Source organism: Lonchura striata, chromosome 13, assembly GCF_050655825.1.
Source record: "Lonchura striata isolate lonStrDom1 chromosome 13, ASM5065582v1, whole genome shotgun sequence".
NCBI classification, from domain to species: domain Eukaryota; kingdom Metazoa; phylum Chordata; class Aves; order Passeriformes; family Estrildidae; genus Lonchura; species Lonchura striata.
Genome location: NC_140715.1, coordinates 17,359,153 through 17,382,364, shown reverse-complemented (window position 1 = coordinate 17,382,364; position 23,212 = coordinate 17,359,153). Strand labels below are relative to the sequence as shown.

The 23,212-nt window shown below is 47.7% G+C and overlaps 1 protein-coding gene across 3 annotated transcripts in view; it reads right to left on the bottom strand.

The window, feature by feature from the left end:
* Positions 1-204: 204 nt before the first annotated feature.
* The window catches only part of NSD1 (nuclear receptor binding SET domain protein 1), a 54,985-nt gene continuing 31,977 nt past the window's right edge, over positions 205-23,212 (bottom strand). For 2 of the 3 annotated variants that reach the window (XM_085591505.1, XM_031506031.3), the window contains exons 11-23: positions 20,892-21,035; positions 20,338-20,461; positions 19,343-19,543; positions 17,777-17,956; positions 17,258-17,414; positions 16,758-16,963; positions 16,098-16,210; positions 13,377-13,646; positions 11,986-12,102; positions 10,692-10,833; positions 10,168-10,274; positions 6,847-7,051; positions 1,378-3,952 (exon numbers count right to left, since the gene is read on the bottom strand). In XM_085591505.1, coding sequence (XP_085447631.1) covers positions 1,647-3,952; positions 6,847-7,051; positions 10,168-10,274; positions 10,692-10,833; positions 11,986-12,102; positions 13,377-13,646; positions 16,098-16,210; positions 16,758-16,963; positions 17,258-17,414; positions 17,777-17,956; positions 19,343-19,543; positions 20,338-20,461; positions 20,892-21,035 — 4,272 coding nt within the window. In that variant the 3' untranslated portion in view covers positions 1,378-1,646. Of the gene's footprint in view, positions 343-1,377; positions 3,953-6,846; positions 7,052-10,167; positions 10,275-10,691; positions 10,834-11,985; positions 12,103-13,376; positions 13,647-16,097; positions 16,211-16,757; positions 16,964-17,257; positions 17,415-17,776; positions 17,957-19,342; positions 19,544-20,337; positions 20,462-20,891; positions 21,036-23,212 lie in introns of those variants that run through there. The other variant, XM_031506030.3, reaches the window with a different exon arrangement.

The window sequence follows — 23,212 nt, the reverse complement described above, 5'->3', positions numbered from 1 at the left end:
GCTGCGGCACGGAGATCCGAGGCTGCGGCCCCAGATTGGTGGAGCTCAGGTAATTACAGAGGTAATGTGTTGTGAGAGTGGGAAAAAGCTGGTCAGCAGCATTTCCTCGGCAGGATACCAACCCTATCCAGGCCAGGCAGTGCCACCAAAGGAGGTCTGTCCTCCTCCTGCCTGCGAGGGTGCCGGTGGTCACAAGATGCTTCAGGTCCCTGGGACTCTACTGCCTGCCCCACGAGCACCACAGCCAAGCCAACTTCTGCCTCAACGCTTGAGTGAACGGCTTTCAGAAGGCCTAGTCTGCACACCAGCCCGATGACCACCAGGTACTAAACATCGCCTTCACTGTAAAAGGGAGAAGAGAAAAAAAGAAAGCCAGCCAGCTGCTGGAGCCCACCGTGTTCCAGTGTGAGAACTACAATTCAGTTGGATGGACACACACACGCGCACACACACATGCACACCGACACAGTCCAGTTAATTCAAGTCTCCTTTGGTTGTAGAAGAGTTAAGCCAGAAGCTATACAAGGGGAAGGTGTTGAGATGGGTCCCGATCCAGCTAGGGCACCCTTGTCTCTGTGCTGTGCAGTGAGCGGGACAGGCTTGGCTTGCTGCTGGCAACACCAGGCGTGACAGGAACGCGTTCCGAACACATCTGAGGCAAAGGGAGAAAGGACTGCTCAGTCTGCTGGCTCACGCTGACAACAGAGGTCTAGAAGAGACTGGATGGAAATTTGAAAGGGAGCACTGTCCCTCTGGCAGGGCAGTGCTCAGCACCTCCAGGAACCCACTCTGCTCTGCTATTGCTGCTTTATGGGTCACTACGTTGTCAAGTGCAGGAAAACACTCCATGTGTCCTGTGCTAAAGGATTAAGACACAAGAATGAAAAAACTCCCAGATGACTTCTTCCAAGATCTCTCTTTTCCCTGACTTCCTCCACATTTCCCGCTCCTTGGGCCTGGCCAGCTCTGTAAAAAAGGAGCCTGAATGGATACTGCCTATTGTTGGAGAAAACTGCACTGAGTGAGGGCAGGAGCTCCTCTCCCATCTCACTGGAGATGATCCCTGTCCTTAAGCAAACCACACACACAGCATGTCCCAGTAAACACATGGACAAACCTCATAAAGCAACGACCTGCAGGGACAGAGACCTGGCCAGGTGACATAAAATCCTTTCCCTGCTTCTGGAGTCTGGCAAGGACACACACCTGACTGCTCACTGCGTGATCCCTGAAACATCTCCAGTGCCAGGGCAGCCTGACTGATCCATTTTCTTTAAATGCAGTAACAAGAGCAAGGCCCCTGGCTGTGCCTAGGAGCCCACCTACAAATCAAACCTGGAGCTTGGACACGCTGGATCAGTAATGTGACTATTTCAATGGAATTTGAGATTTTTACCCAGAGCGGACTCTTTATTTCAGCTTTACCATTTGTAAAAGGAAGATGAGAAGGTCACAGATGCTCTCTTCCTTTGGCTGGGCCAGACTCAGATTTAAGAGAATGTCCTTGCTCGTGTCACAAGAGAATATGGATGGGATGTGCATGGGTTAGGGGCTGGGCTCAGGGAAGTGAATAAAAAAAAACAAAACAAAAATTCCCCCTCCCTAAACATTAAACGACTGAAACCTGCCTCCCATATTCACCAACCTCACTTTGGCTCTGAGTCAGCCAACTCACGACAGACAGAATCCTGGTTACGGGCTAGCGCTGTGTTTTGCTCAGGCAAAGGGTCCTGCCCCCGAGGAGTCTGTACATTTCCATTCAGCCAAGAAATCTGATCAATTGTCTGAATGTTTGTGACAATCCACGGCATCTGCTCCGGGGGCACCGGCGCTTCCCTGGCTGGCCGAGGGGTCTGCTCGAATGCACACAATCTCTCTGATGTCCACGGGGTCTGCTCTGAGGGGGCTGAGGCCACTTCCCAGCTGGGCTGAAGGGTTGGCTCTGGTAGTTTCTCTGCTGTCCGGGAAGGCTGCTCCGCAGGCGTCAGGGTTTTCGTGGTGGACCAGTGGCTTTGCTCATGCGTCTGTAGTTTCTCTGTAGGCCAAGGTACTTGTCCAACCTGTGTCACCACCTTCCCAGCAGACCAAGAGATTTGCTCCCCAGCTAACATGGTCCTCTCTTTCTGCTGGGGACTCAGCTCCATGGCTGGGGCTCCTCTCTCCTTCAGCTGAGCGTTCTGGTCGACAGGACGCAGCGCCTTCTCTGACAGCAACAGCCTCGGAGCTGATGCAGATAGAGGCTTGTCCGAGGCTTGAGGCCGAGGAGCCACAGCAGGAGCCAGCTTATCTGATGCCTGAGGCCACGGGGCTGTAGGAGCAAGAGGCCTCTCCAAGAGCTGAGGCCGAGACACCCCAGAGCTGAGAGCCTTTTCCAAAGGAAGAACTCGCAGGGCCCCAGAGTCAGCAGCCTTCTCTGGAGGAAGGGGTCGCAGCACCCCGGGGGAGAGAGACTTCTGTGTGAGCGGGATCCGAAGGGCCCCAGAGCTGAGACCCTTCTCTGTGGGCAGGGCATGTGGTGAGTGGGAGCCAGGGGCCTTCTCAGTGGGCAGGATCTGAGGCAAACCCGAATCGGCAGCCTTCTCTGGAGGCACAGGACGGGGTGACCCAGAGCTGGGAGACTTCTCTGTGTCTGGAACCCACACTACCCCAGAGAAGGAAGCCTTTTCTAGAGGCAAGGATTGTGGTACAGCTGATCCAGGAGCCTTCTCTGAGGGCAGGATCCGTGAGACTGGGGAGTCTGGGACTTTGTCAACGGAAACAGACCACAGCACCTCAGGACTGGAAGCCACCTCCAATGCTGGGACCTCTGGCACCACAGAGCTGGAAGCCTCTTCCACAGCCTGTGGCTGCGGACTCTGGGCAGAGGAATCGTCCAGCGGCTGGAGCTGATGGGCCTCAGGAGGCTCATCCTCCGGCTGGGACTGCAGCATCCCCACCGTGGTGAGGAGTCTGTCAGACAGGGGAGGATGCAGGCATTTCACGGGGAACTCATCCAGCAGCTCGGGCTGCTGGTCCCTGCTGTCAATGAGGGACTTGTCCGATAACTCCAAAACCTCGGGGGCGTCAGGAGCCTCATCTGACAGCTGGAGCTGCAGGTCACCAGCACTAACAAGTGACGCATCCAACGGGGACTGTGGCGATCCCGGAGGAGATTTGCTCGGCAGCTGCGGCTGCGAGGCGTCACTGGAGGACTCGTCCAGCGGCCAGAGCACCGCGTTGCTGGGAGGTTTGTCGGGCTGCTGAGGCCGCAGCGCTACAATGATGGGCTGCTTCTCTGACTGCAGCCTCAGCGACAGGGCAGCCTGGGGCTTGTCTGATGGCTGCAGGCGGAGAGACAGGGTGGTGGGAGGTTTGTCCGAAGGCTGAAGCCGGAGCGAGAGGGTGGTGGAGGGTTTGTTGGATGGCTTCAGCCTCAGTGACAAGGTGGCGGGGGGTTTATTTGACGGTGGCAGTCTCAGAGCCAGGGTGGCAGGTGGTTTGTCTGGTGAAGGTAGCCTGAGGGCCAGGGTGGTGGGGGGCTTGTTTGATGGCTGCAACCTCAGGGCAAGGGTGGTGGGGGGCTTGTCTGAAGAAGGCAGCCTCAGCGCTAGGGTAGCAGGGGGCTTTTCTGGTGACTGCAGTCTGAGGGCCACAGACTGAGGTAGGCTGTCCTGGGGCTGAACACTCAGGTCTGTGTCTGCCTCTGTGTCTGCAGGCAACTGCTCTGGTGGCTGGGTGTCCTCGCCGTTAGTCAGGTCTTCTATGGGAGGTGCATACTCACGGATTTCTCCTGGCTCTAAAGGGTGAGGCCCACAGGGATCATGCTCTGTGCAGCATAATCGTCCATCCAGCTTGGAGATGAAGAGCATTCCTTCCCGGTGCTGCTTGCAGAAGGACCTGGGGCACATCTCGCAGAATGAAGCTGCTTCCTTACCACACACGTCACACTGATGCCACGGGCACTCCCACTTTCCTGCAGCATGGACATGGGAGAAAAGACACACCTTAGGAGTAGGACAAGGGCAAGACACAAAGGCCTGCTGTAAAGGGAGTTCAGGGGAAAGTGAGAACACTCTGGTAAATACCCACATACAATTCTACATGGCCTCTTCAGTTTCTGGCTTAGCTCAACAGGTAATTAATACAAATCTGCATTTTCAGAAGCAGCAAGGGCAATGATAATCATGACAAACACAAGCCACATCAGCTCACACCAAAAGCCCACCTGGCTCCTGCACAGCACTAACCAACAGAGGTGTCTAGAGATGAGCAGACATCCACTGTTTTCACATCTCTGTAGCTCTAATTTTCATAGAAAATGGCAGAGTTTATCTGTACACAACACCCAAAGGACTTTTAAAGCAAACATGTCAGATTCATCTTTTAATCCTGGGTCAAAAACCTCCCTTCCCGTTTTTTAGAAAGAAGAAGTGAGAGAGCAGTGATCACAAGGGGTAAGTTTCTATTGTCTCTGAACTCAAAGGCACATCCTTAAGCTCTAGCCATGTATGGCCACGATAAAACAAAACTGCTCTCCCAGCAGTTCCATCTTCACAGCCAAGCTATTGACCATCAGTACCAATACCACCAGCAGGCAAAACACAACATTACACTTCAGAGCCCGCTGCTTTTCTCACTTGTAATTGACCTCACTGGCTCAGCCTCCTGCTCCCTCAGCCAAGGCTGTGTCTGTCTATACCAAACACTTCCAGTTCAGGAACACAACCAGACACATGCTGAGTTCCTGTCCTCTCACCACAGGATGAGCAAAGATGTTTTTCCAAATACACCTCCTGCCTCTGTGCTTTCCCAGCACCCACATCCCCCATCTCTCCTGCTCCCTGCCTTGCTGTGGGGAGCAGCTCCTCGCAGAGCAGCCCTGACACAGAGCTCTGAGCCAGAGGGCAATCACAGACACCAGCCAGGACAGAGCACTTCCCAGCCTGCCTGAACCAAACCCATAGACCTGTGGCTACAGCTCCTTTCCAGGGAGGCTGGTTCCTGCAGCACAGACTGAGCAGCTGTGGCCATTGCTCCCTGGGCTTGTGCAACAGCAGCTCTCCACTCCCCTCTCTCATGCTGCTTTCCCCCTGGGATTGAAGGCAACATGTAGTAAGTTTTTCCCCTCCTTTGAAGCCAGTCCAAGGCTTCTGTTCCAGTCTCAAAATATGCATGCTGCTTTTATGTGTCTTTTCCAATTTTTCAGCATTTTTTTCTAACTGAGGATGTTTAACACTTCCCATGATCTCCCCTGCTCCTGGCTCATGGTGCTGCAGCACAGGCTGTCACTGCTCCCCCTGCACCAGCAGCATCCCAGAGACCCACACAACACTGCAAAGACCCTGGGACCGTTCTTATAAAGGTCATTTGTACAGATGGAAAATTTAAAAAGTCAAAACCTGCTAGTTTGTTGCAGGAAGGATAAATCCTATCAAACTACTCTAATGGTCTTTGACAGGATAAAAAGGTCTAATGAATAAGCACCCTCTCCAGGGACAGCCTGGAGCTCTTGCAAGTAAGATCACACAATTAGCAAACATGCAAACAAGCAGGAAATTCCAATTACTTGACAGCAATGCCCATGGCAGAGGAAACATTTGAAGTAGAAAGTGCTGAACCTTTCATGTCCTGAGTGATACTCTGAGGAGCAGGCCATGAAAGTCACTGCCTATATATAAAAAGAGTAAAATTGCTCTAACTGACTGAAAATCATTCTCAAAAAACAGTTATTAATGGTTTTGTGGCAAGCTGAGGAGCCATTTCACATTACATCCTTCAGGAGTGTATTTTAATCTGTACAATTATTTAAATTTCTGAAAGCAGAACAGTAAATACTCTTACAGATACAGGTAGATCACATTGAACCTGTAAGGGAATGCAAAAATCAATTTGGACAGGCTCAGAATTTAAACTGGACAAATGCTCTTGCACCAACAAGGTGTAATTAAAGACAAGTGCAAAACAGGATTGCAAAAGGAAGAAATAAATATAAGAAAATTATCAAGATGAAAACTCAAGAAGGATAAAGCAAACCATCAACATCACATAAGTTTTTTCTGCAAAACAACTAAAACATAATTTCCAAAGGCATTTTATGTAAAAAACAGTTTTTGTCTTCTGTCAGAACAAAGCAAGGTCTCAGCTGCAATGCTGTTAAAATACTTGTTTCCAGTTTTAAAAAAATGTGTAGGCAAATGGGACACAGTCCAGAGTAGATCACGAATAAAAACTTCAGGCTATGTTTGTACAAGCCAGAAAAGGACTGAGACAACAACCTTCCACTATATAAAAATATATATCAGAGAGCTGGCAATCCTTTGTGTTTTTAAGTCAGGCTGTTAGGAGAGACTTTGCAAACGGAAAGCAGGTGAACAGGCTGGAGGCTGGACTGTACTTTTTGAGTATATTTTTATTTCAAATTTTTGCCCTCATTTCACTACAAACTAGAATATACTTTGGCATAGTTCTCTTATGTATGAGAAAGATGGCTGTTCAGACATTTAAGAGATTCTTTTCTAACTCCTATTTTCCAGCAGTGCTTCTACTCACAACTGTCTTCAACTCTGGGAAAACAGCCAGTGTGATGACCAATACCTCAGCTATTGTTAGGATTGTGCTCTGCCAGAACCCAGGAATGGGGTCAGTTCACAAGCACCAGGCAAGGACCTGCTCCCCCTTCAGCAACTAGTTCACCTTTTGCAGTCACAGTGGGGTGCAAACCAGGGCTGGGTTGGTTGGACAACAAGATCTGTTCAAGTGAGAAAGATTTCTCTAAATGTTAATAGAATGCAAGGTCACGAGCAGCACCCATGACACCCAGAGCCAAAACTGTGAGCCAAGCAGAGCCCAGCTGTGCAGAGCACTGACCTGCAGGTCTCTTGGTCAGGTTGAGGCAGTCAGCATGGTACACCTTGGGGCAGCCTGACTTCTTACAAGAGACCAGCTGCCCTCCGTCCCCGCAGCTGAAGCACTCGTCCTCCCGCTCCTTCATCACCTCCGCCTGCGACCTGCGCTTCATCTGTGGCCGCCTCTTGAGCTTCTTGGACTTCTCCTCGCTGAGGCTGGGCTGGCTCTGGGGGTGAAAAGATGTTGGTTAATGCAGGGTTCTGCCCCATTCACCTGCTCCCTTCCTGCTGCAAACCCTGCTGACACAAATCCCACTGCCAGCTATACCTGAGACCTGCGCAGCATCTCTGGTGCTACTTGGTGTTTGGCAACCAAGTTACAACAGGAACTAGCTCCCAGTTATTTTGAAAGAGCCTGGAAGTCATGCAGCAAAGCTTGACTGGACATGGGATTTCTATAACCAGCAACAGCAGAATGAGGAGCTGGGGCTGCCTGGTGTCACTGAGCTCGTGCCACCAGTCCCAGACTCTTCAGGTCAAAGTAGTCAGGTCTCCTGGCACACATGACTCATAAGGAGTCTACCCAGAGCCTTCTTGCACTTTTTCACATTCATCACTTCCCTCTCCATTTCCAGTCTGAATTTATCTGTCATCAGTTTAGACCTTTGTTCTTGTGTCAATGCTGCTCTTCTGCACCAGAATTGCAAAATCTTTACGGAAAAGACCTCCAAGACCAAGTTCAACATTTGAAACTTTTCTATCTCCCTGAAGAAATCTCTGGGACACACTCTCCTGCTTGCAAACTGAAACTTTCACAGTCTGCACACTCAGTCTTCTCAGTGGCTTTTCTCTTCCCTCATTGAGTATATTTATCCCACACAAAAATTACAGAATTACACATGCTACCTCAGATAACACATCACAGACAGTGTACAGAGACATCAACACTTAGCCAAAAGAACAGGGAATTCCCCCAAAGCACTGCCCCCATTTGCTTCTTTCACAGCTGGGTCACACCACAGCTCAGTCCTGTGGCAGCTAAGCAGCAGAGTGGCTCCTTCTCTACCACGACTGCCCAGCTATGACCCTCTCATGGTGGATTTGTTTCTGCTGTTAACCTCTCCAGGTGTGAATATCCAATTGCCATTCCCCCTATATGCAGTTATTCATTTGCAACTGCCCCATCCTCTCACTCTCTCTCATGCCAATGACAACCAAATTCTGCATATCAGTACAGTTAAATTATCAGTGTAGTGAAGTAACAACAACTGGACCCAGGACAGGCAATTAAATGGTTCAAGTGCTCTCTTCTCTGGCCTAAGGCTTCCTCCAACCCTGCTCTTCCAACTCCCCCTCCAAGCCAGGCTGAGCCTCCCATTGTGTGCAACACTCAACTCCACAAAGATGATGGTTCTTGCCCTCAGCCCTGACCTTATCAAAGCACCATCAGTTTAGTTTATCTAAGGAGACATGAGCTAAATTCTGTGCTATTTTCTACATCTCTTTGTGTTCAAATGTGTGTTCTCCATGCAGGATATATCTGTGTTCTGAGATGATGCCTATGAAGCAATTTTTACATCCCTTATTCTGCAAAAATATTGTGCATAATATTTTCATCACCAAAACATTTAAAAACTTTGGTCTCCAGACCTACAATTTCAGAACTTTGCAGTTGGCTATTCAGCTTTCCTGTCACCAAGGAGTTACATCTCTTGATTGTTTCCTTCCCCTTCATATGTGGATGTTTCTGCTTTCATACCATCATTCCCCTTGACAATGGGGACAAGCTGGGCCTTTCTTATCACTGAAAATGCAGGCACTGAAATTCCTCTACCTAAACTATGCCACCCATTTTTAAGTCTAGCTCCTTGGCCACCTAATTACAAAGAGAACAAGAAAATCCCTTCACAGCTAATTTGAATGTCTAAGAGAGGTCTAACAGCTGGACTAAGCTGATTCCAACTTGCTCCCTGCAGTACCATAGACTCCCAAACATTTTTCCACACTCTCTGTTAGAAGGCACTTTTAAGAGTGAACTTGAGTATAATCAGTTTTATCTTGCTGTATCTTCAGAAAGCTTAAAAATGCATCTATTGTGAGAAGAATTTTTTTAAAAAACACCCCAAGGCACTGTTTTCTCGGTGCTGTTCCTTAGCCCATCTCATCAAGATGGAATGAGTCGCCTCAGATATCACAATGGAACATGAATGCCAACTAAAGGGCACCTTTCTCTAATTTCCATCGTGCAGCCTGCAATTTCAAGGCAAAAATGACAGTCAAACCATGTATAACACAGGGGCAGCACAAAATCAATTGAACTTTAAATTGCAACCCGAAAAAGAACTAAATACATCAGATGTGCCACTCCCCTCATCTGTCAGCTTCTGAAGACATCCATTTTTTAGTTTTGTAAGTTAATTTTTCTCAAGAACTCATCTCTGGAGAATTCATAAAACCTTCCCTATATATTGATGGGGCTCAACAACTGTGCCACTGGAGGTTTTTAACCTTTAACTGTGGGCACAGCATGATCCACATGCCAGAACAGACTGATTTGGTGAAGCACTTGTAACAAACCAACAGCTGAGACATAGATTTAGCGGGTGACAGCTGGGAACTTGGCCAACTGCTCCTGTTATTTCCTTTTCCCAGTGAGAACCAGCTCACACAAGGAGGTAATTGAAATCAATTCCTGTTACTGCAACATTGTAGTTACAAATCGAAGCCCTCAAAAAGTCATTGAGTTTTAAAAGCTGGTGGTTTTCCAACTACAGATATGGTAAATGTCTTATGTCTATCTGATGTGTAAAAATCACTCATTTCATTAAACCCAGACTAAAACCAAGAACTTTACTTCAGAATACATGGTAAGGTCGCAGCATTCTGGTTCTAAGCAATTTCAGTGTGAAGGAATGTGAGTTTGCTGGCCTTCCATGTATGCTCACAATTTACTCAGCCTTTACTTTGGGAAATGGGCTGTTGTGTTTTCTTGGTTATCTAATAAAGTCTTTCCCATGCCTGTCCTTTGCTCCTCTGGTGCTGTGGAAAATGTAATGATAAGAAGTAGAAAATTAAAAAAAAATACTAAAGAACCACCCTCCTTCTCTTATTCTTTCAGTGTAAAATAAAGCTTCCTGTCATTATTTATAGCAACTCTGATAACTGAAGACTAAGACTTGCTCTCTCAGAATGAAAACTCGAATATTTAACTCATTTCAAACACTTGTTCCCATGGCCACACTTAAATGATCTCTTCAACACGAAACCTCTGCAACCAATGATTGATACACATCTATGCAAAGAGGCAATCTGGAAGAACAAAAGCTTAAAGCATGCATCGTACCTTTGGCCTTACTCCTAGGAAGCCACTGCAGTTTGGTGCACCACATTTACAAACAGTCTTTCCATTTCCCAAACACTCCAGATTGTAGTTGAAAGTCAGCTCAGTCCCTGGCACAAGAGCAGATCAAAACCCAGCAAGTTGTTAATGAATTACAGAGTAGATAAAATGTTTTACTGCTGAAGTAAAAGCACTTTTTAAATACAATGACACAAGTCACTTCCACCACTACACAAGACACCAAACTATTCATCTCCCCCAAAGATCCGTGTAGATTGAAAATTCAGTGTGATCCCTCATCCCTACCACATTTTACAGCTAAAAAGGGCATTTATTCTGTAGCAGGGCCCTGTACCAACCTCCACTGATACCATGGCTGTGTGTTTCATTACGTTAGTGCTGCTGTTAAGCCTAAATAATACCCCTATGAAAATAAAAATTAAATCCCCTTCCACAGAGCTACACACCCTCCCTTTTCCTTACAAAACCCCTGAGGTTACTGCAGGCATTAGCAGCGTGTTCCTTACCAGCTTTGATATTTACAAGTGCGAAGAGCCCGACCCGAGTGTCACCATTCACACACCATTTCTGAGTCTCACAGTTGGGCTGGCAGCAATGGTTCATGAACCGAGCGTAGTTGCCCTTTGGCCCAGCATCAATGATTCGATCCTGGAATTGTAAAAAAAAAACAAAACCAAAAAACCACATTTCAATCAGCTGTCATCAACTGCAATCAACCAACTCTGATGCCTCTGGCTACTGCTGGCAGATCACATGGCAATACAGCCCCCTGCACATCATCCTTCTCCTCAAAGACATGGGGTTCCTAAACAGCCAGGACAGTGCCACTGTTGCTTTCTGGAAAACAAGGTCTCCCTGTGGCATCAGTACTGGATAATCACCACCCCAGCACACTTCCAAGGCAGTGCTTCTGGTTCCAGGCCCCAATTTCTACTTAAAAGCAAAATAGCAGTTCCTATTTCTTGCATGTCAGTGTATAGAAGGAAAAGAGGAAGAGTGTGTGAGCTGAGGTACATTGGTGCACAGCTTGTTGTGGGGCTGGAGAGGAGAGGGAAGCTGCAACTGAGATTTGCTTTTCTAGTAATAAGGGAGATACTAACACTTGGGTCTGCCCCATCAGCCATACAAGGAAAACAAGATATGGTCAGCGTGAACTTGCAGCAGGATGAGGGGAAAGAAAGCAGTCACTGTTATCCTGACCACACTCTACAGCTTCCTCCCCATGTCTGCTTTCATGTAACCCATCTTTCCATGGCTGAGTGACAAAGTGTGGAAAGCAGCTGACAAAACCACTTAAACCTCTGAAAATCAAGAGTTCACAGCAACAACCTGGCCTGCAGGAGCCACTGGGGACCCTGTGGGTGTAACTAAATCCATCAGTCTACTGAGAACAGCAAGACCTAAGATCTGAACTGAGATGAAGGTCTTGCTATGCCTATAACTTACCTGCCTCTTCTGGCACACACCAACCCCATTCTGGGCTCTCCAAAGTTCAGGTGCTAGGAAGGATCCCAATGTTCCCAAATTCAACCTCTTATGCAGAAGTAGGATCTACAGTCCTCAGACAACTGTCCTCACTTCTGAACAAACTCAGGTAATGCCTGTTCAGACTTTCCTCCTAACCCTGAAATCCATCCTGAAGCTCCTCTACGACACATTAACTCATTTAGTAATTTCAGAGGAAATGAAGACCAGCTCATCAGCAATGCTTAGCATCTTTTTGCTACATGGAGTACCACGACTTCCTTCCCATCTTTTTACTTCTGTTCAGAATGCTGGCAAGAGATTCATTGCACATACCTTATCCAGTGTCAACATGTAGAAATTGGTAATGTCATGCTCTTGAGCATAGCGGATTCGGGCTCGGCACTCCTCTTCATCAATTAGCTCCCCAACATATTCATTAACAAATTCACCCTGCCAGACACAAAACAACAAGTTTATAAGACAAATTATCTGCAGGATGGAGGGATGTCTCCCTTTGTGCTAGAACTTAGCTCCTGTTTCCTTCCTAAAAATCTCTCCCTGTGCTCTACAGCCAGTTTGGCCCTTAACCTTCACCAAGAGCCCTGAACCATACATCCGTTTCACATGCTCAAATAACTCAAAATAAATTAAATAAAGAACTGTGACCATCAGGTTACTCTTTGTGCCAAAGAAAGAATAAGCATCCAGGGACAGCACAGAAGCTAACCACAAGAGCAGCACTTTGCTGCAAAGCTCAAAGCACTGCCCTAATTGCATTCCAGCTGAAAACAATATCCCTCTGGGGACCAACCACATGGAGCAGCAGGATGCACCTGGAGCACCTGCTCCTGCAGTGAGTGCAGGAGTTCTCCTGTGGTGAAGTACTGCAGAGACCTTACTCCAGCCTTTAAAGAGAACCCTAGCTCTGCTCCTGTGGGGCTAATAGGTCCCCCCACTAAATAACTGAGTGTTTCTGTTTCCAGACTGTCTGCTGAAAGTGAAACAAGCACATGGAATGGTAGAAATATCCTTTAACTTATGGCACAGCAGACAACAAAGTTTTCAACAGGACAAAATAACATTTTGCCTCTTCTATCAAGGCCTCCCTCTTATCAGGTCATCACTATTCCCTTTTCAGACATTCTTCTCTTACTATGCTAATAATCCTCTATTTAACTTTATTCTTTATTAGCTTTGGGGCTCTTTTGGATTTAACATTCCTCCTTCTTCATTCAGCACAGATGTGAGTCCAAATAATTGCTATTCCTTGCATTTAAAAAACACATACAAGTGTTTTAGGTGGAGATAATCAGTTTCAGCAGTAATAACAGCCATGCCCAAGACACTGCCCTTTTTTAGGATCCAAGCCCTGGTTTCTGTTTCTGACACAAGATTCTCATGCTGGATAAGCCTGGCTAGTCAAAAATGGTGGGGAGGAATAATCACTATTCCCCATCTGGAAATCCTGAGCACCATTCCATTGTTCTTACAAGCAGACTGACCAAGCAATCACCTTTCTTATCCTGTGGGACATCAACATGCAAATCATTCTCTCGGTCAGCTGAGTCATAACACTGTCTTCAAGACTAGAATGACTAAATTAATCAATTTTGTGTCTAAATAGCATTCCCACAGCAAGAAGTCTTTTTCAAACTCAGTTTTCAAACCAATAGCGATCAAGAGAGAAGCGACAAGAGAACACGACACAGAAAGAGCCCAGGTACCTTCCTGATGTCCGTTTTGGCCTGCAAGCCCCAGCCTCGTGCCAGCGTGCGGAAGATCTGCACCTCGGGGTACTGGCGCTTGGAGAAGCACTGGTTCTGGCAGCGCTCGCCAGCAGGGCACACCAAGGGGTGGCACTCGTAGAGCAACATGCGGTTGATGCACTCCGAGTCCAGGCCGCAGGGGTTCTCGTCCGTGGGTTTGCAGTTGCAGCGCGGGATCTCGGACAGGTCTGCAGTGAAGATCTGCACCTTCCCCACCGGCCGGTTCACCTTCAATGCACACCAGGGACATGAGCTCTTGGGAGCTACAGGTTACCCCGACAGGCACTTCTGTGCTCCACCCTCGCCTACGAGATGACGGGCTGTAGTGACTTAGTGACAGCGAGGGGCAGAAGGACACAAGTACAGGCGCAGCTGTACTTCTGGGAATGCTATTTTGAGAGGCAGAAGGTTAGAGGAAAGAGTTCAGGAGGATGCAGCTTCCCCATTAGCATCACCTGGTGCAGTGTGTATTCTGTGACCCTGGAAGGGCGAGAGGCTGCCAAGTGTCCCCCTCCCATCATTACTGAGCCCACATCCAGCTCAGGTGGCCAGCCCAGTGCTCTTGTTGGGGACACAGCATCACTGTGATCAGCACCAAACCATTTTCTGCATCAAACTGCACCTTTTCCAGTCTGAGTGTCAGGTGCTTTTCCTCAGCTTTCCCTTACTGCCCTGCTTTTCGAATGTTACCTTCAAGCTGGTTTGTGCTCTCAGCTGTCACACCTGTGACATAGGGCCTACCATGCAGTTACCTCCCTACCCAACTGTCCTGCAGATGTAAATGGAAGCCAAACCAGACAAGGCTGGGGTTGAAAGGCCCAAAGAGGAGCTCAGAGTTAAGCCAAGGAGCTCTCTAAAAACCACTCCAGAGGGAAGCAGAGTGCAGCACCAGGTGGAGAAGCGACTGGCGTGTCTGTGGCATGAGCTGGGTCCTTGGGGTTTGGTTAAAGGCAGCAAACGCTGAAAAGCAGGCAACAGAAAGTCAGGACTTTGGAGAGAGACACACTAGAAAAGCTCCTTGCTGCTCTTTCCCTGAGTGAACCATTGTCTCGCTTTCCTCTCCCAGAACATGAAAGGAAGGGATTTTAGCAAAACTATTCCACCCCCATATAAGTTACCTAGTCCCACCCACAGAGTTTCCACATTGACAGCCTGTCTGAGGCTGGCCCAGTCCTGATCCCCCTTTGTTTAAACACAAACCCTGCAGAAACTCCTCGTTAATCACTTCAACACAGTCTCCCCCACCTTCCTCCTAGAACTGTGCCCCACCTCCAACGTTCCTTGTCACTCAGGTTCTCCTCTGCAGCTTCCTGTCTCTTACCCAGACTCATCAAGAGTGGCAAGACTTACAGGAATGGGTCAATCCACCACTGGTACTGCTTTAGCACTGCCACTCCACACCACATATGCCCAGCACACCTGCCCTATCCTATGAGGCACTGCTGGGAAAAAAACAAAACAGGGCAATGCTTGGACTCATCAGAAGCCTGATGTGATGAAGGATCCCAAGTATATTCTGCAGCAGCCTTTCGTGTGGGTGTTCCTTGGAATGGACTTGAGATGTGGATCTCCTTAGAAGGAGTGGACACAAACAGCTTCAGCCATTCCATCCTGAAGCCTTCTCCAGTTCACCATCTGCTCCTGCAAGCTACTTTGCTTTCAGAGAGACAAACAGCTTGCACCCAGACCTCAGAAGAGCTGCCATGACTAATGACCACAACCGTCATTATTTATGTAAAAGGGTATTTTCAAAGGCTCTAAACTGCATCCAGAGTTCCTTCATGTTGCGGCCAGAGAAGCCTAAAAATAGCTATAATGAGAAACTACTTCCTCCACTGAAGCTGCAAGGCCCATACTGCTGCCACAGAATTCAGTTGTGCTCTTTACACCACACAGTAACTCATGAAGGAGATACCTGCCTGCCTAAAAATCCTAGCTAGATACAAAAAGTGCCAGAAATCAGTTAAGCTTTCATCATTTGCCACATAAAAAGGGAAGGAGCAGACAGAAGCAGTAAAAAAAAGAACACAGTCCCTGAGTCAATGGGTTTCTCGTCAGTTGGGATCCACTTCTCAGACACAAGTACATGCTTGGCCCCAGCTCTCCTCTCAAGTCACCTCCATCCTGTATCTAGTGCTGCTTCAATTCTAACTCAATATTTATAATATTTAACAACCCTTAACATGAATAGTTCCCCAAAACTGAGGAAAAAGGCTGATATTGCAGCCCGTAGCCCTGCTTCAGTACTTCTGTTCAGTCACTAACTGATAGAGATATAAAACAATAGCAGATTATAGAAGATACTGTGGGTTACCACCCTCCACACAGCCTTGCTGCACTGCACCCTGACCACCTGGTTTGCCCACCTTGCCATCAGCAGCACAGAGCATTTGACCACACTGAGCATTACCAGCCCTTTCCCACGAGTTCTCAAGGTAGGCACTTCCTTTGGACCACACAACTGACATGGACAGCAAAGACATGACCAGATCTGTTCCAGCAAACCAGAGCACCCCTGTTACTGCATCCCAGCTTGCTGAGGATGAAAAGACGATCAAAGGAACCTTCAATATCAGCCAGACACCCAAACATCAGAAATGTTTCTGTATACCTGTAAATCACCTGCACCGACAGCTCAAGACTTCTCTTCCGCACCTGCCCCCCACCACCTCCCCTCACCTTGATGTGTTTGTAGGGAGGAGGTTTCTTGTCATTCTTTTTGTCTTCCTGAAGTTGTCTCAGTTCTTTCTGTGCTTTCAACTCTTCAAATCTCACAGCAGCTTCCTGAAGAGCTAAGTGAGAAAACAGGCTCTGTTATGAGGAACTCCCTCTGCTCACAGAGAGCTGGGCAGCCACTGTCCACTCAGTGTTCACAAGGCTCAACAGAGGAGGGTGAAGAAAAGGCCAATGCAGCAGGGAAGTGCAGAAGTTACAGTCAAGAGTCTGCTCATAGGTGATTAAGCATCCCATCTGTTGGTTATCTTTGCCTGCTCTCTTGGGCAGAGATGCCATGCAGCTACATCCACGACTCTCAAGTGCACATTTATATCAAGATAATGACTGCATTTCACAGAAAGAAGCTGACACAGCAGCAGCTCACTTAAATTTTGAGATGTTCTGTCAGAGCTGGACAAAGATTTGAAATCTGCACACCCTTCTCCCTCTCTGGGAGTCAAACAAACACTCTGAGCATGCTGGATGATACATAAGCAGCAGCTCATTCTACAAATTTAATTTCACTTCAGTTATAAGAAGACATTTTTCTCTGCTACATGAATGACACTTTTCCAAAGAGGAAAGAAGAGGGTAAGACCATGTACTTCCCTGAAGACAAGTTACCTTTTTTGTATATGCCATCCACGCCCTTCCCCATCTTGTCTTTGCTGCTGACATCGCCTTCCATGTAAGGGAACACACGAGCCTGGTGGGTCCACAGGTAGTCCTTGGAGCCAAAGAACAGCACAGGGAACTCACCAATGTCATGTTTCATTTTCTGGATGTTGACAGGAATTGTCCTAGGATGGCAAATCTCAGCTGGCCACCACCTACAACACAGGAAAGGGCAGATGAAACCTCTGGCTTCCCTACTTTCAGCCACCTCAAAAGTATGCTACTGCATGGAGACATGGGAAAAAGTGTGTGAGGGCTTACCAGCAAGGCTGGTGGGGAGAAAAGAGGCTAATGAAGGAGGAAAGCTCATATTTTACCAGCAATGTGCATGCAAAAAATGCAGAGGCCTGCTACAATGAACCCTGCAGAGAGGAGCAGCTCCTCACTTCCATCACCATGAGCACTGCATGAAGAAGGGATGGGGACAAGTCTGGTCTATCTTCACCTACCTGTAGCGCCCAACTTTCACCCAGACTACTTCTTTGTAGTGTGGCTTTTTGCCTGCCTTGCAATCATTACAATACCAGCTTCCCTCTGGCATCTCGATGTTTAGACACTCACGGTGAAACGCAGCCGGGCACGACTCACAGCATAAAAGGCTGCCCCCTGCAAAGAGAGAGGAGAAATTTATCAGTCACTGTGCAGAAGCAAAGAGAAAGAGGAAGAATTTATCAGTCACTGCAGAAGCCCCTCACTCCCCATTTCCAGACAGACCTGGAAAAAGTGAATTGATGGTCTCCTGCAAACCCTTTTACAAAAGCTGGGCCCTACTCGTGGTAAAAAAAGAACCCCTCTAAACTCCAGAAAAAGTCATAGCCTGAAGCTGGACTTAAATGTGGAATGACAGAGAGGCAGTCTGCTCTCTGCAGTTCCTACTGGGACATTCCGGATGGGAAAAGCTTCTGCCCTTTGTAATGAATTCTTGCCAGGGCCTTCTGTGGCAGGGGACCCAGCACTGAGCACCTCACCTTCCGAGCAGACAAAGCACCAGCTGACGTTGACGTGCTCGTGGTTGCGGCAGCCGCGGCGCGCGGTGAAGTGGTTGGGGCAGATGATGCTGTTGGAGGCCAGCACCACGGAGCCGGCGGCCAGGCAGAAGTCATTGGAGTGATACGCGACCGGACACCGCACACAGCGCATCAGGCGACCTGGCACCAAACAGCCCAACACAGTCAGCCTCTGCAGCACCACCACTCCCTCCTACTAAAACTAGGCTCTACTTATTCCTAAGCTCAAAATGAGCTTTGGAGAAGGAAGCTGACTTTTAATTTTTATAGATCACCCATGATATACTCACTGGATTTCTATTAAGTTATTTAACGTAACTAAATATATATAAAATTATAAAATCTATAATACCTATACCATAGATAAAATGACATTATTTAGAAGTGAAAAATATCCTGCATGCTGTGCAGAAACAGTTCAAGAGTTCACAGACTGGGACTGCTTCCTATCATGCACAAATAATTACTAAATCAGCTCCGACAGTAATTACAGATGGGGTGTTCCAAGTGCTTAGCTGCACATAATGAAATCAATCCATGTAGCTTCTGAAAACACAAGCACTTGCCCCTTGTTTATCAGATTTTACCCTGAAATTCCAGAACTTCCAGGCAATTCAGACTTCCCTACAGGCCTAGTTTATGTGAGGTTTTTAAGAGCTCCTTTTCAGTTCCTCACAGCAGACTATAAACAGGAAGAAGAGGTGGGAGAAAAGGGGTAAATGTGACCACTAAGAAGCAGCAGCCAGTCAAGAAATGTTCAGTGGGGAAGAGGCCAGCTGTGGGCTGCAGGCTTTTGGCCTTGGTGCTGTTTTCTACACCAAATATCGATAAATGGGGGCAAAAAAGCCAACTTTAACACAGACTCTGAGGATAAAAATAGAGCTGGTCTTATTGTCTCATCTTAAGATACCAAGGATTAAAGAAAAGCAGGCTTAGAAGCAAACATACACAGCAATCACAAAAGTTTTAAGTTTGATCATGTGAGATAAAGGTCAAGGTATTGCTGCAAACAGCTCAAACAAATGTTTGCCTGGGAAGCTTAGCCCAAGGGTGTCTCCACTACAAGGTGAGAGTTTACATAGAAAAAAATGGATTAGTAGAACAATATCATAGTTTGCCCTGTGCAGCTCTTGATGCCACTGTGTTGACAGCCCGTGCTGCTAAGCAAGGCGCCATCTGCAGCACTGGCACAGTGAGGAGCAGGTGGGAGAAACACAAGCGTGTCTGTACAGCTCCAGAGATTTACTCAAAAACCCAGAGGCCTGAGGCAAGGCTGGGCGTGCAGGAATCTGAGCCTCTGGACAGCCTGAGAACATTCCAGCTGCCATGGCCGACCATGGGGAGTGCTGCTGAGCCTCATGCTCTGACACCACCCCTTCCACTCCCCTGGGAGCAGCTACTCCTCAGCAAACACAGCCAGTGCTGTGGCAAGGACACAAAGGCAACAGTGCAAAGAACTGGTGAACCAGGTGAATGTGAAACACAAGGTGACTGCACCCCCCAGACCACCCTGGAGGACTCGGGTACCTTTGGAGGCAGAGATGTTTGCTGGGTTAGCAGCATGGCAGGTCATGCAGATGTGCAGGGAGCAGCGGAAGCCCTTGTTCTGCATGACTGTGGGTGGGTATTTCTGGATGCAGGCTTCGTGGTAGTACTTCCCACAGAGGGGCAGCAAGCACCGCTTCACATCCTCCCCGCAGCTCTTGCACACAAAGCAGGTGTGGACCCCTGGAGAAAGAGCAAGGCACTGGTCACACACGAGGGCTAAATGAGGACCTGATGCTGTCACCAGGCTGCCTAATAGCACAGCACAACTTCCCAGCCTGCTGCACCCATCCCACAGCACAGGTCTCTGCACCAGGTTGGTTTGGCCTGAAGCTGCAGTAGAACTCCACATCAAAAGAAATTTTATTATAGCTGGGACTTCAGGCCAGGAAAAAAAAATTTAAAAAATTAAATAACTCTACTTTGAGATTTCCTCCTTTCCAGCCTGAAAAAGACTTCTCCTCCTCACCTGACCCCTTTTCATAGTCTCAGGTACAAATTTATCTCTTTCCTAGCAGATCATGGACTTTTACTTCTTTGTACACCAAATCTGAATTAACAGTAAGGGTGGTAAATATTTGAAGCCATTATTAATGGCTTCAAATCAACAAAGAGTAGGTTTAGATTAAATATTAGGAAAAAATTCTTCCATGTGAGGGTGGTGAGGCCCTAGTATAGGTTGCTCAGAGAAGCTGTGGATGCCTCATATCTGGAAGTGCTCAAGCCCTGGTTGGACAGGGCTTGGAGTGGTCTAGTGGAAGGTGCTCCTGCCTGTGGCAGGGGGGTGGAATCTGATGATCTTTAAGGTCCCTTCCAACCCAAATCACCCAGTGATTCTAATCAGAAAGTCATTATCAGACATCAAATCAATAATCTGAGGACTGAGAGCTACTCAGCAGTCCTACAGCAGGCACATCACTCCAGTCAAGGAAGCACCAGGTAAGCCCACAGTCCTGCACTCACAGAAGCTGCCCTACCTGTGGAACACTCATTGCAGATGAATTTGCCCTTTGGCATCTCGGAGAGCCCAAGGCACTGCAGGTGGAAAGCACCACAGCACTGCGCCTCACACAGCAGCAACTCCCCTGGCTTCTCACAGATCTGTGGGGAAGAAACACAGTAGCAGCTTGAGCAATTTTCTTCCCAGCAGCATCCCACACAGCAGCAACCCCCATGATGGTCAGAACTGCCAGCAGAGACCTCCCCAAGGAAAAATGTTACATTTTCCTTGTGTCAGTTAATTCCCTTAGTTTGTGTACAGCCACTGTCATTTACCATCCAACTCCCTGATACATTTTAGCCAATGTAGGGTATCTTACATTGGTCACATCTCCTTAACCTCTGTGAACATTAAAAGGAAGACATGCCAGTGCAGGAGAAATGCTTGATACAGAGCACAAAAAGCTGATTAATTCTACAATAAGCATTTGGAGGCTACTTGGGCTTACCTGGGGCACAATGTGTCCCAGAACTTACACAAAAATACTTTACAGTGGGATAGTTTCAAAGAGATTTTCTAAAGGAACACTACCTGACACACATTCTCCTTGAGAGCTGCTCCTCCTCCACGCTCTCCCTGTATCTTTTTGGATGAAGGCACTCCATGGTCATTCTCTGACCCCTCCTCATGACCCTCTTTGGGGCTTGCAGCAGTCCCATGAACTGATGTTTCCCCCTTTAAAGAGAAAACTAGAATTAGGATTGTTAGTAGCACCTATCCTGACTTGGAAACTACAAATCAGCCACTGAGCACTTAATGAGTTTGGCAGGTGATCTGCGTGTTACCCACCCTGGAGAGAATATTCCCCATTACAGTTCCACCAAAAGATTTACAGGAAAGGAAAGGAAAGAGCTCTTATTTTACTAGGTTACTAAAAATACACACTTAATACAATTATCTTCCTGTGCATAACCCCTCTCTGAGCAAGGAGTGAGCCCTGAATGGAAACAAATCAGGCAGGCTAAAAAATCAGAAGCACCCCAGTATCTACTTGCACTAGAAACACAAATGAAAATCCTCAATCTTCATAGCACCTGTCACATACTAAATGAACTACATTTTTCCTCTACACTTATCTCAGCTTGTCCTAATCCACGTAAAAGAGAGACACAAAGGTACTCAAAGCCTGTGCTGGTATGAAGACAGCCAACACCAAAAGGAGCAGCACAGCAGGGCATTCACACCCCATCCTGACTGAGGTGTGGAGTCTCTCACTGTCCTGTACGAGTGTACAGCACTGCCCATAACATCCACTGGTGAAAAACCATCCTGGGGAGAGGCTGGGTTTCAAATGATAAAGGTCCAACTACATATTCATGGGCCAAGTGAAGGATCCTGCCATGAGGCTTCCCAGTGTCCATGGGACCTGCCCAGGCACTGTTAAGAGAGAGGAACAGCAGGTATCCTAGAGACACGTGTTCTAGCATAAAATACGGCTGTCCTGCAGCTACACCCGGCAGCAGTGCCACGGATTTTGTCAGAACAGGCAACTAAGGGCCAGGAAACACCATCCTGCCAGCTTCCAGCCCACCTGGGAGCTCTAGGGAACAACACTTCAGTGGCCTCAGCAGCCCCAGCTGCCACTCCAGAGTAGGTACAATTTAAGGACTATTAATACTGCACCAAAGTGATGCCTTTAGCTACGTGCTTTGAGCCAGAATATTTTAAGGACTCTGCCACTTTTAAATAAGCCAGCTTACTGCAGGTAGCTGAGTGATCATGCACAGCTGCCAGTTCCTCCCTGGGTCACCAAGCTGTAGCCATTGTATACCCAGGCACAAATAGTACACCTGAGAGACACTGTGAGGAATTCAAACTGCTGGCAGAAGCAGCAGCCATCACTCCCACACCTCCAGGCCTGCTTGGTGCAAGCCTGTCCAGCTAACAATCACGAGAGGGAGCTTTGCACCACTTTCTGTATGGGGAAGTCTGAGCTGTGATGCTACTACAGCTTGTAAGCTGAATTGAATGTCTTTTGAACACATTCTGAATCTGGGCAAAAAAAGGACATAAAGACTTCTAAAGTTTAAAGCTGGAAGAACCTGGAGCTAGTATTCTGCTCAGATAATGATGCTTGCATTGCCTGGAACTTTTGCTTTTTCCCCTATTCCCTGAATGTAGCAGTATGACTTTATTTGGGGACACTTTAAAGCCAGGTGCCTTCTGTGAGCATTGATGCACAGATACACTGAGGGTATATTGAAGTACACATTACAAAGATGAATGGTATGAACTGACTTTATTGAGAGAAAAAAAGAAAAAAAGCAAAGTCCCAACTACAGGCTACTGCCATTCCAACATACCTTACAGAGTACAGCCTTGTTCTAACACTGCTCCCAGAACTGCCCAGAGTTAGGCAGGATGGGCAAAGCCATCCTTTGTGAACATGGAAAAAGGCATTGCCACTCAAGGATCTGCCTGTTTCCCCTCCTTCCTCTGCCCAGCACAAGCACTGCAACACTACATACCTCCTGCAAAAAGAAAAGCTCATCCCAGGTCTTCTTCCAGAACTATCCCTGCTGCTGTTGTCTGGCACAAGCCCAAAGCCTGACCTGTTCTTTGGCACAGCCTGACCTTGGCTCACAACCTTGGCAACCACTTAAACAGCATTTTCCATCCCATTCTGTCAGTCTCTTACTGCCCTGATGTTGTAAATTTGCACTCCTGGCTCCACAGATGGGCAAGATCAGAGAAAGCTGCTTAGCTCAGCCCAGGCTGACAAGCTTTCCTCTGCCCTCTTTTCCTTGGAAGGCAGCTAGATCCAAGGCTTCACTGTGCTGTATCATCAAACAATGTATTTTTTCTAGCAAAGTGGAGTTCCTTGCCCAGCGTGTGCAGTCACTGAGGGACCA